A 15,864-nucleotide genomic window follows, 5' to 3' on the forward strand; every position below is an offset into this window, starting at 1 on the left:
ATTCACTTGGACAGGCCAGTTTTGAAGCCATGCTGATTGTCTGCTTCAAGGTTTGCAGCTGAGTAATGTTGCTGGATGCGTTTGTGTAAGAGTCTCTCATACAATTTACTTAGCACTCATAGCAATGCTATGGGTCTGTATGATCTTGATAATTCCGGATTTTTTTTTTACTGGGGCTTTTCAATATTAGCTTCAAGCATGCCACTCTCCAGTCCATGGGAAAGTATCCGTGTTCCTGGCAGCAACTGAATAGTTTGAGTAAGAGATCTGGGGGTCAGCTCAGCCACTCACTTCTCTATGTCTCACTTCAACATATCTTTTCCCGGACATGTCTTTGGTCTGATTTGTGCTGCTCTGCACGGGAGTTATTCTCAGGTTTCCGTGTCATATTCTTCATTATCCCAGCACAGTTCGGGATAATGTTTGTTGGGCTATCAGGAACAGGACATGATATTGCCAAGGGGAATGTCTCTGTGTGATTGATGTAAGGAGTGTGAGAAAATCAGGTGCCAACTCAGCATTGTTATGGGTCTTTATGAGAGCTTGAAGAACAGGGCAGATGCCCTCTAAGGATTTAAATTGAGTGGCTCACATCAACGACAGAGCTTGCACTTGAACATCAGGCAACACAGAGGCAATCACCAAGAAGAATGTGCTGGTCCAACAGGAACTAGTTGTTGTCAGTGACTCTATTGAAAGGGAAAGGGGGAATATATTGTGCAAAAATGATAGGTGGAACAGGACCAGTGTACGTCTGTCTGGGGCAAAAGTTGATGAACCATAGAGCAGATATCTTATAAAGGTACAAAATGTGATATTGTTGTAGATGTTGGTACCAAAGATATTAAGAGTAGGAGAACAGCAGAATTACTTAACAAGTACAGGTCAATGTTGAAAAAAAAAAAAAAAAAAAAACCCAGCGAGTTAGGGTTGAATTTGAAAGAGTCTGCAATTCTGCCCAGACACAATAGGAGGGAGTATATCATGAGTTCGCTGGTAATCAATTCGGCCCTGGAGAGACTGCAAGGCTCATGGGGTAGAATTATTATCAGTCTGGTCTGTGCTTGTTAACATGGATGGGATACACTTAAATAAAGAGGGTGCAAGAATATTTGATGATGCTATCGAGGCGGTGTTAGGTGGGTCGGAAAACTACTAGCTTGAATACACGGACTAATAGATTAACAGTAGCCACTGGCAGAGGTGAAAGTGATTCTTGCACTGCTGCTAACTGGAATGAGCAGCAGCCTGGAAAACAAGGTGCGGGGGATTTCAGAGACTGGTGGGAGTCATCGCGGAACAAGGAAATAGATGTGGTAGCTAAGAATAAGAACAGATGCATGTATAATCATGTGTACACCAATGCTAGGAGTTTAGCAAATAAAAATTTGACGAATTTGTGGTGTTGGTTAAAATATCAAAGGCGGACAATGGGATATCAGAGGCGTGGTGTAACACAGATATAAAGAATGCAGTATTGGAATTTGGGGAATAAATGCTTACAGAAAGGACAGACAGGGTGGAGGTGCTATTAGTTAAGAAACACAAAATCGCAGGATGTGTAGCGAGCTGACACGAGCAGACAGTGCAGTGTTGAATCAGTTTGGTGTGATATAAGCAGTGGGAAAGCAAAATTAAGAGTAGGAGTTTGTTATTGGCCTAATTTTAATTTCCCAGATACTGACTGGAACTTGTGGGTTGGTCACTCACACATTAGCAAGACTTTTGTGGATTTATTAGATGATGGTTTTCTACAGCAATATGTTCAAGAGGCAACCAGAGGGAGTAATACTCTTGATCTGATTAACAATAGTGGTTATTCATGCATTAAGAATCTGCAGATAAAGGAAGCACTAGTGGGCAGTCATCACAGTGTATTGATGTGGGATTTACTAAAAGAGGCAACTGCCATCAGGGGTAAAGAGAAGGGTTTTTGCTTTCATAAAAGTGTATCAGATTAGTCCACTTGATATCGATTGTTCAATGTTGATGATCCTGCTCAGGTAGCTAACAAACTGAATGAGTATTCAGCATCAACATTTACACATGAGGAGTTACTCAGGGAGGGTAATGCCAGGTGTATTAAACTGTGGCAGTGAGCTAAATAATTTTGTAACAAAGAGCAAGGTGGAGCAGAAATTGTTGAAAATAAACAAAACAAATTCACCTGGGGTGGATGGGATCTATCCAGGAAGTAAGCAACCCATTAGCCATAATTATGAGGCCTTCATTGGACTCAGGGGAGGAACCCATGGACAGGAGATGTGTAAATGTGAACCCAATTCACAAAGGATGATCAGAGGGTGACACAAGTGATTACAGGCCTGTTAGCTCAACTTTTGTTCGAGGGAAATTAATGGAGGTACTGGTTAAAGAAGCACTGCAGAATCATCTAGACAAGGTTTCAGTTATAGTTCAGACATAGCATGGATTTGTTAAGGGGAAGCCCTGTCTGACCAATTTGATTGAATACTATGATGCGGTCACAAAAGAACTGGATGCAAAGAATAATTTTGATATCATATACTTGGATCTTAGAAAGGCTTTTTATACTGTTACACATGGAAGACTGATGTACAAATTGTAGCAGTGTGGCATTAAGGGCAAGTTGCAGCTATGGATAAAGGGATGGTTCAGTGGGAGAAGACAGAGTGGTAATCAATAGACATTGCTCTTCATGGACTAATGTTATTAGTGGAGTCCCCCAGGATTTGGTGTTGGGTCCATTATTGTTTTCTGTATTTATTAATGATATTAATGAAGGTATACCAGGCTTAATGCCTAAGAAGGTCAGAGAAGGTTGAGTTACTAATGACAGTATGCTACTGCATCAGGATCTAGAAAAGTTGAGAACATGGGCTAAGGGTGGCAGTTGAAGTTTAACATTGACACATGTTATGGTTACGCCACACCTTGAGTATTGTATACAGGTTTGAAGGGTTCATTTTAGGAAGGATGTAGAGCTGCTGGAACGAGTACAGAGAAGGGCAACAAGATTAGTGAATGGAGCAAAGGGTTGCTCTTACGAAGAAAGGCATAAGTTTTGCAAATTACAATGTCTGGAGACTAGGCACCTGCGAGGTGATCTGATTGAGGTGTATAATGTGTTGAATGGTTTGAGCAAGCTCAATGCTTATGGGATTGTTCCTCTTGCCCAGTTTAACCAACTCCGGGTGGACATAAATTCAAATTGAGGAGAGATGTGTGGAAATTTGCCTTTAGCCAGCAAGTGGTTGATTGCTGGAACAAACTTCCATCCATCATTGTAGAAGTTGACAGCTTAAATAAACTCAAGGCAGATCTAGAGAAACATTTGGTGCAAATGGATGGGTGAAATGGAAACGTTTTGTTTTTCTTTTTTTGGCTGATCTGTATAAGCTTGCTTTCTTGCATCCTATGCCTCTACTAATGCTAAGGCTAATATTATAATTGAAACTCATCAGCAGTGTAGCACTGAGATGTTTATATCTTATTCACAATTCACCAGCTATATATATACATAGCTTGTCAGATATGAAGTGTGTGGATTTTTATGTTACGGTATTATGGTGAAATGATTTCTTCTTCACTGAAATCTTCAATCCTATATATATATATATATATATACATATATATACAGCCACTCCTCGGTTTACACAATACTCGACTTATGGAAATTCAACTTTATGTGAGTTTTTGCTGCCCGGTGCAAACTTAAAAAAATTGTGGAAACGTATTGTGCATCTTGTAGGAATAAATGGAGGTATCATGAAAATATCATAATGTGAAGCCAATACACATTAGTTTTTTTTTTTTTTAGTAATTCATTCCAAGACCTCGGAAGTTGATACTTTTGCTATATAACTAAGCTATTTATCTCTCTAAAAGGTCATTTTTATAACAGAAATTGCACTACACTTTGATTGTTATCATATGTTCCGTTATAAGAATCAATTTTTAAGGTCTTTGTGATATTTTTCTAAAACACATTTTATGAAAGTCACTACCATAAAACGATAATGACAATTTGCACTTTCCAGTTTATTGGGCTTTTCTCTTAGCGCAATCTATTATAAACGGGTAGTAAACTCCTCAATCCTATAAAAAACATAAATTTTCAGAATCTTCTCTTCATTCCTATTTACTTATTACAATGGTGAAGGGAAAGGGACCAATGGAAAGTGCAAGTGCTGGCAGTTATAGTAAACGAAACAAAATTGATTTAGAAATTAAGATGATTAAGAAGTATGAATCAGGACAAAATTTGTCATCTATTACATGGAATTATGTCTCACTGCTTCAGCAGTGAATACTATTTTAAGGGACAGTACTTGTATAAAACGAGCATATTAAAGGTTCAATACACTTAAGATCAACAGTGATCACAAAACAGTGTTCAGGTGCTAAATTGAAGATGGACAAGCTATTAATAATATGGATGGAAAATCAGATTCAGAAGCAAGTGCCCCTGAGTCCAATGGCCATTGAAGCAAAAGCAAGAAGTATTTATGAAGATATTAAGGATAAGTATGGCAAACCCCAAGCCAACTTCGTGGCAAGCAACGGGTGGTTTAATAGGTTAAAGCATCGCGCTGGTTTCCAAAACATTAAAGTATGCGGTGAAGTCACCAGTGCTCATTCTGCAGCTGCAGAGAAATTTTGTGATGTGCTGTAAAACTTCCCTTCTAAATCTCCACAGCCTGAACTTCCGCAGAGGTGTGCTTATCAGCTGGAAAGTTAATTCTGGCAGCAACGATGCTCGAAAGATAAAACTTGCTCACATTATGCCTGTCTCCTCTCTCTCTTTTTAAAATTTTATAATTTTGAAAATTTTTGCAAATTATACACTTTTGTAATTTTTACCGTGCATGAGATAAAAAAAAATTAAGTAAATAATTTTATTTACATGTTAATTGAACATTTTCTTTTTTGCTTCAACCCAATTTGCAAGTGCTGCATACGCATTTAGAGAAATTCCGCGGAACTCTACGACTTACGTAGAGTTCCGCAGAATACTATCCTTATGTAAGTTGGGGAGTGGCTGTGTGTGTGTGTGTGTGTGTGTGTGTGTGTATATATATATATATATTTTTTAAATAAAATAAAATAAAACATAAGCCAGTAGTATGGCAAAAACTGTAGAGCGAAAATTAACATAAAAATAACCAAATAAACAAATGAACGGAAAAGAAGGATAAAATTAGACATAAATAATAGCCCAGAAACCCCTATATAATTTTGAACTTTAAATCCAATTAAAATGACGTATATAAAATTTAGAATAATGCCAATTACATGTTAATTTAGCGATACCCCCCCCCCCCCCGGAGAGGTACCAGTTCCAAAAGACGTGAAATATCACCAAAAAAGAGGGGCTGAAGGAACTACTAAAAGATAACAAAATCAGAATAAAATAAAATAAAATAGACTGACCATTATGCCCCATATCGACAGAGGACCACGAGGCCAATAATGGTCATGGAATCGCTGCATTTCAATCGCTATACAAATCGTCGCAATGGTGAAAAGATCGAGGTACCAAATCACCCTTCCTCCTCCAATCGATCCTCCAATGCAGAGGATTTGCACGGCGGTGGTCCTTATGCAGCGAAAATAAATTATAGAACAGACAGCACTCTAAAGCAGAGCCACACCACTGACATACTGTAAGCTGAATCAGCTTATATAAAAGAAAGGAAAATAGATGGCGGCACAGGCGCTGCTAAATTAGCATATTAGTATTAGTATTAGTAACGGCCGTATGGTGCAAGAAAGCCTATGGCTTATGCTGCACCAGCCAAAAAAAAAAAAAAAAAAAAAAATCCGAACAAAACAATGATAAAAACAAAAATTAAATAAATAAATAATAATAATTAATAAATAAATAAAAATAATAAAATGAAATTAAAAATTAAATAAAAAGGAAATTAATCCTATCATCCTATGCGCTTCCCTTACCCGAAAGTACTATCCAGATGGCCTTTGAATTTCTCCAAACTGTCGGCCTCTACCACCCATGAAGGCAACTTATTCCAGCAACTTATAACTCGCTGGCTAAAATAAAACTTCCTGCAGTCCAATCTAAACATTTCCCCGCGTAACTTGAATTTATGTCCCCTAGTTCTAGCATCATTTATAATCTTGAAAATTTTGTCCTCATTCATTTTACTGATGCCTCTCAGAGCCTTAAACACCTCAATCAAATCTCCTCTAAGGTGTCTAGTTTCCAAACTCTGCAACCCACATATTCGAAGTCTTTCTTCATAAGGACGCCCTTTTGCCGATCTCACCAGGCGAGTTACCCTTCTTTGCACCCTTTCAAGAAGCTCGATGTCTTTCTTTAGGTGCGGTCTCCATACTTGAACACAGTATTCCAAGTGTGGTCTAACATAGGCCTTATATAATGGGATTATCACGTCCCTATCTCTACTTGCAAAAGTTCGATAGATCATCGATAGGACACCATGGGCCTTCCTTGCAACCTGTTTACAATGCTCAGAGAATTTCATGTCTGACCGCATCGTAACACCCAAGTCCCTTTCCTCCAGTACTGGGTTTAGTTGAACTCCACCAAGTGAATAAGTTATTTTGGGATTACTGTTTCCCAGGTGTAATACCTTACACTTTTTTGGATTAAAGCACAGCTGCCATTTTTCTGACCATTCTTGAAGTCTATCTAGGTCTCTCTGAAGAAGCTCAGCTTGACAGTGATCATTAACTACTCTACCAATTTTAACATCATCTGCAAATTTAGACATCACGCCCTCTATCCCTTCATCAATGTCGTTTATGAAAATTAAAAACAACAGTGGTCCTAATACTGATCCTTGGGGAACCCCACTTCTTACATCAACCCAATCTGAGGAATAGCCATTTATTACAACCCTCTGCCTCCTGCCCTGAAGCCATCCTTCTATCCATCTAAGGATTTTCCCAGTGATTCCAACCTGTTCCAGCTTATAAAGCAACCGCTCATGTGGGACTGAGTCAAAAGCTTTGCTGAAATCTAAATAAACAATGTCGAAATTATTCCCTAAATCCAGCTCGTGAGTGACCCTTTCGAAATAGCGAACCAGATTTGTTAAACATGATTTTCCCTTTACAAAACCATGCTGAGTATCCTTGAGAATTTCAATTCGATCCAAATGATCCTGAATTCCACCCTTGATTAATGCCTCCATGATTTTCCCTACTACTGAAGTCAGACTGACAGGTCGATAATTTCCCACTTCACAAGTTTTAGAGCCACCCTTATGTATGGGAGATACATTTGCACTTTTCCAATCCAAGGGAATCTCCCCAGAGTCTAGTGATGCTTGCATAACCAGCCTCAGTGGTTCAATGCACTCGCTTGCCGCCTCTCTCAAGATTATAGGGTATATTCCATCAACTCCAGGAGCCTTACTGGTCTGTAGGCTTGAAAGTTTTTTCATTAAATAATCTTGCGAAATTTCAATATCATTAATTACATATTTTTTAACTTCGCTCCCACAATTTCCCATTGCCACAAAAGGCTTTTCATTTGTAAATATCGATGCAAAATAACTGTTGAGTTCATCTGCAACGGCAGCTGGTGTATTTATTACTATCCCCTTTCCCTTACGTAAAGGTCCGATCTGGTTTGTCCTGCTCTTCTTGGCATTTATATATGTGAAGAATTCTTTATCCCCCCTCTTTGCTCTGTTTGCTAGTGATTTCTCATAAACTGCCTTTGCCTGTCGAACCTTTTCTGTGGCTCTATTACACATCACCTTGTAGCTGTTATAGGCTTCAGTACTTTTTATTGCTCTGTAACTTTTCCATGCCACCTTTTTCTGCTCAAGTAATGTGGCAACTTCACTATTCATCCAACTTGGAACCCTTCTCGTGGAGTATTTTTTTAATGGTATATACGCATTCAAGGCATCTGTGATTAATGTCTTAAAAGCGTACCACAGTTCAATTGTATTCATTCTCTGCGCGATATCTACCCAGTTAATAGAGGCCATGTAGTACCTTAAGGCATCGTAATTTCCTTTTCTGAAATTAAAACCCATTCCTTTGCCTTTTACTTCTGCTACCTCTCTCGTCATCATCCACCGTAGAACTCCGTGATCACTTCCTGCTACTGGTTCCTCTACTGTCAGCCCTGTTATGTCATCTGATTCATGTGTGATGATGAGGTCTAGGATATTCTTTTCTCTAGTACTTTCCCTGACATGTTGATACAAATAACAGTCATCTAGTTGATTTAAAAATTTTGTTCCCCATGTCGAGTTTCCTTCCCATTTACTCCAATCAATTAGAGGCAAATTGAAATCACCCATAATAAGGCATTGACGCTTACTTGCCCATTCCATTTGCATGTAGAGGCTTTTGTCATAGTCTTCACAATTACCTGGTCTGTAGATTACGCCTACTCGCATTGTACCTTTGTTTCCAACTATCTCACACCATACAGACTCTATACTAGCATGTGAAATGTCTGAATCTGGGAAAGCTATCGTCGCACTCAGGCTGCTTCTGATAAGAAGCATTACCCCACCACCCCTTCTATCTACTCTATCCTTCCTAAATACATTATACAAGCCGTACTGAAACTCATCATCCCCAATTTCCGGGTGGCACCACGTCTCCGTAAGCCCTATTATGTCCGCGTTACTTGTTTTAACCAGCAGTTCGAATTCGCTCATTTTATTGACGACACTTCTAACGTTACTGTATAAACAATTAAGATTTACTGTTCTTGTATATTTAACAACCCTAACACAACCCTTGAAGTTTTTTAGGCTCTCTTCCCTGATATTAGCTACCTGCTCACATGAAACGTCTTTGCCCCCAGAACATCTAGATAATACGTCCAGTTGGGGTAACAGATAAGAACTCTTAAGGTATGTGCAAGAGTTACATTGACCAATATTATCAGATAAACGCGTGTCAGTATTACCCACATCCCCCCTAACTAGCAGTTTCCCTGAGCCTTTAAGGTATCCTCAATAATACTGGCAAAAACTTTTGCACCACCTTTGTTTAAGTGTATCCCGTCTCTACAAAACAAATTCCTTCTACCTACAAGTGTGGGCCATATCAACCTATACTACCATTGAATTATGTTAAATATTAACAAAAGTTAAATTATAATAAATTAAATAAATAGATAATTAATTATTTATTTATCTATTTTATTATCATTTAACTTTTGTCAATAATTAATGGTAGTATATATATATATATATTAAAATATTAAATGACTTAAGGTACAACTCATTAAATATGGATAATCACAAGATACATATATATTACATCCTATGGTATATTTCAGAAAATATTCTATCACTTACCACATTTTCTAAATGATCAGCACATCTTTCACACTTCCAAGGAGAAGGTGGGACGACATCAAGCCTGTAGCATGCTTAAAAATTACAATGAAAGAAAATGGATAACTCTCAACAAACCATTTTACATAAAACATTACAAAATAAGCTTTTAAAAATCTCGAAGCACATTATTTTTCTGTTAGGTTGTCATCGGCTTCTCAAAATTACGTTCCTGCATATATGTGAATTATTAAAGTTTATTAGTTTTTTTTTTTTTTTTTTTAAGAACAGTTTATTTTAAAAGCTTAAAACTGATGTAAATGCTTTTACATATAATGCTTACACGTGCAGATATCCAAACAAACACACTATTCTCCTATATAATCTCAATTTATAACTGGAGGCCTGTCAAGACCTTCCACTTTGTGATTTGTTTGTTTGAGTGTGGGCTTTACGGCGCAAGAGCAACATGGTCATAATGCAACTAACTTTCCTCTTTGTGGACTAACATGTTAATCGTGGAGGGCTCGATACCGGGAACTGTTGTTGTTTTCACATTGTTGTTTTCTACATTTATCAATGATACTGATGAAGGCATATCAGGCTTAAGGTCCATGTTTGCAGATGACACAGAGGTTGGCAGAGTGGTTAATGACAGTACGCTATTGCAACAGGATATAGAGATGTTAGGCAGATGGAATGAGAACTGGCAATTGAAATTTAACTTTGACAAATGCAAAGTTTGTTTGATTGTTTTGAGTTTTATTGGCACATCAGCGACTAAGGCTATAATTTGCCAGACCCAGGTCATGTAAAAGAAAAGATTTATATTTCAGCAACCTAAAAAATTAGGTCACTATATCAAGATGTATAGAAATAAGGATATGTAAAAAGTTTATAAAGACGGCAACTTTTAAATTCATGTAAAAATATATTTAAATAATCCAAGCACGGTACTAAGTACTATAGGTTTAACCCAAGCACGGTACTAAGTACTATAGGTTCTAATACCTCTTGTGTTTGGGGTTCTCATAAAAAAAAAAAAAAAAAAAAAAAAAAAAAATAGCTAAAAATAGCTGATAAACTTTCATTGTCGGATAAAATCTGACTGAGCGTATGAGGCTCAGTCAGATGGCTAAAAGCAGTAAAATATAGACGACATTCTTGCCGTCATTCTTGACGACATCCAAGTTGGCACTCGGATAAAATATGCCTTACTGTTAAAAAGGTGTCATATTGCTCACACATAGGAGTGTCATCCGCCCTCAGCAGGAATGAATTAGTAAGATTACTGTATTCTATGCGGAGCCGAGCTAGAACAACTTTCTCTCGGCGGTTCCTGCACAGACGCGACTGCCATGGTTTTATTACAGGCTTTATCTGATAGTTTGTTCGTGACCTGCCCATGCCAAGATTGTTGCCAATTGCAGAGCAATCTTTTGCGAATTAATTGCCTGTAGTCTGTATAGGGGACTAACAGGCTACGGTTCTTCTGGGGTTGCGGTGATCTGGCTGCAGCATCAGCCAGTTCATAACCCTTGATCTCAGTGTGGATAGGGATCCAGCAGAAATGGATGTCAAAGGAACGATCAAAGAAAGAATGTAACATCCGCTGAACCCGGGTTAGGAAAGAATGAGGATTATATTTCATCCCCAATAAAGCCTGTAATATACATTATCACTTTAAGAGAAAGCACTGATTCACAGGCTAAGTTGCTTGATCATAAATCGTTTAGGAGAGAGAGAGAGAGTGAGAGAGAGAGAGAGAGAGAGAGAGAGAGAGAGAGAGAGATATGAGAAAGGAAGGCCACACATGAACATGGATTGAGCTGGTTGACATAATATTTTTAATAAAAACTGCAAAGTAGCTCCTAAGGCCAAGACTATAAATATCTTTTAAACTTCCAAATCTCCAAGCTGTGTCATACTTTTTCCATATCAAAAAACACCAACAGCTGGTTCTTGTGTTTCAGGAAAGTATTTAGGATAGATGTTTCCATATGGATTAAATGATGAAGTGTTAACCTGTTCCTTCAGAAGCCACAATCTGTCATGGAAAGGAGGTCATCAGCCTGACCATTTTTTACAGGATCTTGCACAGCCACCTAGTCAGAGCAATTGGGTAGCAATTGTTTTGGATTTCTGGATCCTTTCTTGGTTTGGGGAAGGCAAGTATATTTGCCTTCCCCAAGAATCCAGAAACTGCTCTTCAAAATATATTTTGTTGCAGAGACAGAGCAGGAGATCTATAGATTTTGATGAAATATCTTTAGTAATCTCATAATGGATGTCATCTGTTCAAGTGGCCCTCACTTGGGGGGAGGGATTGTGGAGGAATGTGATGCAAGAAAGCAAGCTTCTGTAGCATCAGCCAACAAAAGAAAAAAAAAAAAAAAAAAAAAAAACACCACTTCACACATCCATTCCCTCAAAACTTTTGTTCAGTTCCACATTTCCACAACAAGCTGGAAGTTTGTTCCAGCAATAAACTACTCGCTGGCTAAAGACAAATATTTGCACATCTATTCTGTAGCTATTGTTCCTTAATTTCAATTTATGCCCCCTCAGGTTCATAATCTGAGCAAGAGGACGTATCCCATCAGAATAGAGCCTGTTCAACCCATTCAAGGCCTTATACACCTCAATCAGATCACTTTGCAGGTGCCTAGTCTCCAGCTGCAACAATTTGCAGAACTTAAGCCTTTCTTGGTAAGAGGAACCCTTCATTCCTCTCACCAATCTTGTTGTCCTTCTCTGTACTTGCTCAGCAACTCTACATTCTGTCTAAACTGAGGCCTCTAGACCTGTACGCAGTACTCAAGGCATGGCCTGACCATTGCCTTATCAAAGGGATAATTACCGCCTTTTCCCCACTAGCAAAATTCCTATATGTTAAAACTTCAGCTGCCACTTCTCAGCCCATCTGATCAACTTTTCTAGATCCTGTTGTAGTAGCACACTACAACATTACTATCATTAACAACCCTGCCAACCTTTGTATCATCTGCAAACTTGGACATTAAGTCTGATATACCTTCATCAATATCATTGATAATTATACAAAACAACAGTGGGCCCAACACTGAACCCTGGGAGACTACACTAATAACATTAGTCCACAAAAAGCAGCGTCCACTGATTACAACTCTGTCTTCTCCCATCCTTTTATCCCTTGTAGCAACTTAGCCTTAATACCATACTGGTCCAATTTGTACAGTTGTCTTCCATGCACAAGTCTCAAAAGCTTTGCTGAAATCCAAGTATATGATATCAAAATCATTTTTTGCATCCAGTTCCTCTTTGCCCACATCATAGTATCCAATCAAATTTGTCAGGCAAGACTTTCCCTTAACAAACCCATGCCGTGTCTGAATTATTACTGCTGTCTTGTCTAGATGATCCTGCAATGCTTCTTTAACCAGTGACTTCATTATTTTCCCCTGGAACAGAAGTCAAACTAATCGGTCTGTAATCACTCGTGTCACCCTTTGATCCCCCTTTATGAATAGGAGATATATTTGCACATCTGCAGTCTGTGTGGACTTCCCCTGAGTCTAAGGATGCTCTCATAATTATGGCTAAGGGTTTGCTTACTTCCTTTGCCACCTCCTTTAACATAACATTTGGGAAGGCTTTAATATAACTGGATAGATCCCATCCACCACAGGTGGATGGGATCTATCCAATTATATTAAAGTCCACCACTTTGCTCTCAGTTATTACAAAATCATTTAGCACCCTGTTACAATTTGATAAACTTCTGGTATTTTTCTGCCTCAATAACTCCTCATGTGTGAATGTAGATTGCAAAATACTCATTCAGATTGTCAGCTGAGAGAGAGAGAGAGAGAGAGAGAGAGAGAGAGAGATGCTTTAAGTTCCTATTTTGTGAAATGTTAGTTGTAGGCCTCAAAGCCATTGGAAGTCTGATTTATTGACTGTTTTTCACATTTTTATTTAACTGCCAGAAGTTCTAGGTAGTTGTTGTTGTTTTGTTTTTTAGGAGCATTAGCAACTAAGGCCATATTGCTCTGGGGATAAGCGGTGGTCATTCCCTGACCTTTCCACATCCTCTGTATTTGGTGGTCATGGGCTCGAACCCTGGTCTAATCAAGAAGTGTGTGCTACGCAATGTTGCTCCTGCCCACCTGGCTACGGAGGCGCCTACAGTTCTAGGTAGTATCAACGGACACTTTGGCGAGTGTCTCCTTTAGAGTGTTGGCAATAACAACTGGTTCTTATGCACATCCATCATGTACAAAGTTAGATAAAGTGTGCAATGTATATTTGTCCTTTATTTTCTAGATTTTGTCCCAAACAACCTGAGGATTGGCCATCTTGGTCATGGAAGATGTGAAGCAGACCCATAATCTCTTCTGGATTTAACAAGCTTTGCCACATGCATTTTGGAAACTGTGAAAATCAAGTGTAGGTCTTTGGAATTGCTGCTGTACGGATATGTTTGTCACAGAAAGTTTTGAGGGAGTATCAAAAGGTTTGTGCGCTTACCTAGAAATAATAGCCCCAGAAAAGTGAAACTTCACAGAAACTTTTAATCCTTTTCTACGTACTCTCCATGTGTAGCAACACATTTCTCTCATCTATGGATCAGTTGTTAAATGCCTTGATCATAGAATTCAACACTTTTTGCCTGAACCTACAATGCATTTCATTGATGACTTCCTGAGATGAATCAAAGCAGCATCCACTCAATGGTTTCTTCATTTCTCAAAACAAGAAGGCCTGACAGTGCTAGGTCAGGAGAATAGGGTGGGTGCTGCATTAGTTCAAAGCCGCACTGGGCAACGGCCACCTGATAGAAGATGGACACCTATGGTTAACATTCCACGCCTTTTCACCTTCAAAGCATCGTTTAATTTATTCAAAAGATTTCTGTAGTATTCTCCGGTAAGTGTGGAATCATGGGGTACAAAAGGTAATGTGTCAGGATAACTCCTTTTCTGTCACAAAACATGGACAACATCACCCTTCTTCGCAGATGGAGTGGTCTTTGCCTTTTTGGGAGGTGCGGAAGAGGTGTGCTTCCACTGCATTGACATGTCTTTAGTCACCGGATCATACTGGTACACCCAGCATTCATCATTTGTCACAAACCGATCAAAAATGTTCTCAACATCCGCATTACACCAATCCAACAGTTGGCGAGAACATTGCATTCGACTGCTTCTGCAAAGACACCAGCAATTGTGGAACCCATCATGTAGAGACCTTAGACGTGCAGATGGTCATAAAAAATGTTGTGGGCAGACCCATAACTAATTCCCACTGCATTTATGATGAAATGAACTGTCATAAGTCTGTCACTCAGCACCAGCTCTCATCCTTTGTAACAGTTCCACTCTATGTGGATGTTAATGGACTTCCTTTTCTTGGCTCATCAAAGACACTTGTACGACTGCACTGGAACTCCAGTTTCCACTTTTTTACAGTGTCATAGGATGGACAATTCTGCCTATACACAGCTTTCATTCCTTCATCAATTTCCTCAGCTTTCTTGCCCTGCAAATGCAGGAACTTGATCACTGCTTGATACTCCGCTTTGTCAACCATATCATGCTTCCTCAGATTCCGGGTTCCACCTCTGGTGTATGATCACCTACGAGAATGAAATTTCACACGTTAGTTATTGAATATGTAGATAACTTATATTAGAAATGGCATCTTTCTACTGATGTTTTATCTAGGTCAGTGTACAAACATTTCGATACCCCCTCATACTTACCGTGACATACTTCACTGTTTCAATGATTAGTATTTGCCTGACTATGTCAATGTTGTCACATGTATAAAGGCATTCCAATCAGCCCGATCAATCTTCCATCATGGTATTTTTAATGGTTGACATGGTCAACAATTACCCAGGGTGTAATAACATGAGGAAGTGATCACTTCCCTAAAATTTTCTTTGATCTCCCATGTTGATACAGGAAGGAGAACAGACAGAAACATCAATGGCAGTAATAGTTTAAGTAACCATGTGGAAGAAGGCAAAGGTTATTATTTGAGCATCTCTCTATAATTCAACCCCCCCCCCATTAACATCTGCATTATCCCAGAGTACAATGTGTGCCCCCCACTTTATGATTGGTTCACTTAACGATCAAATCACTTTATGATCATCTATCCATAATAAAATACTGTTCACTATATATATAGTAAACATAAAGTAAAGTGCAGCCATTATCAACCCACTGCAGGATGGAAGCCTCCTCAACAATTCATGCTGAGGGAAATGACCATAATCTGCCACGCTGGTCAAGTGCGGGTTGGCAGATCGACCGTATTCAGCAGTCAGGGGCTTGAACCCGGTCTACTCAAAGAGCGTGTGCTTCTGCACTCCTGCTCATAACCACTCGGCTACGAAGGCATATCACACGCTTACTACATATAATATAGTGAACAATAAGCTCTGGTCCTTGTGATCATTAGCATTAGCATTATTTGAGGCATTTGATGCAAGAAAGCAAGCTTATGCAGCATCAGCCAAAAAAAAAAATAAAAAAAAAATTAAAAATAACCACTTCCACTTCACCCCACTGTTCGTTCGAAATACCTGTCCAGCTGA

At 38.8% G+C, this 15,864-nt stretch overlaps 1 protein-coding gene across 1 annotated transcript in view; it reads right to left on the bottom strand.

Annotated features, from left to right (window-relative positions):
- Positions 1–15,864, bottom strand: part of LOC150087017 (lysine-specific demethylase 4A-like) — a 694,533-nt gene that overhangs the window by 247,010 nt on the left and 431,659 nt on the right. The window contains exon 13 of the mRNA XM_090372906.1: positions 9,300–9,373. Coding sequence (XP_090229032.1) covers positions 9,300–9,373 — 74 coding nt within the window. The remainder of the gene's footprint in view (positions 1–9,299; positions 9,374–15,864) is intronic.

The sequence above is a fragment of the Mastigoproctus giganteus genome, chromosome 4 (assembly GCF_048544385.1).
Source record: "Mastigoproctus giganteus isolate SK-2022 chromosome 4, ASM4854438v1, whole genome shotgun sequence".
NCBI classification, from domain to species: Eukaryota; Metazoa; Arthropoda; class Arachnida; order Uropygi; family Thelyphonidae; genus Mastigoproctus; species Mastigoproctus giganteus.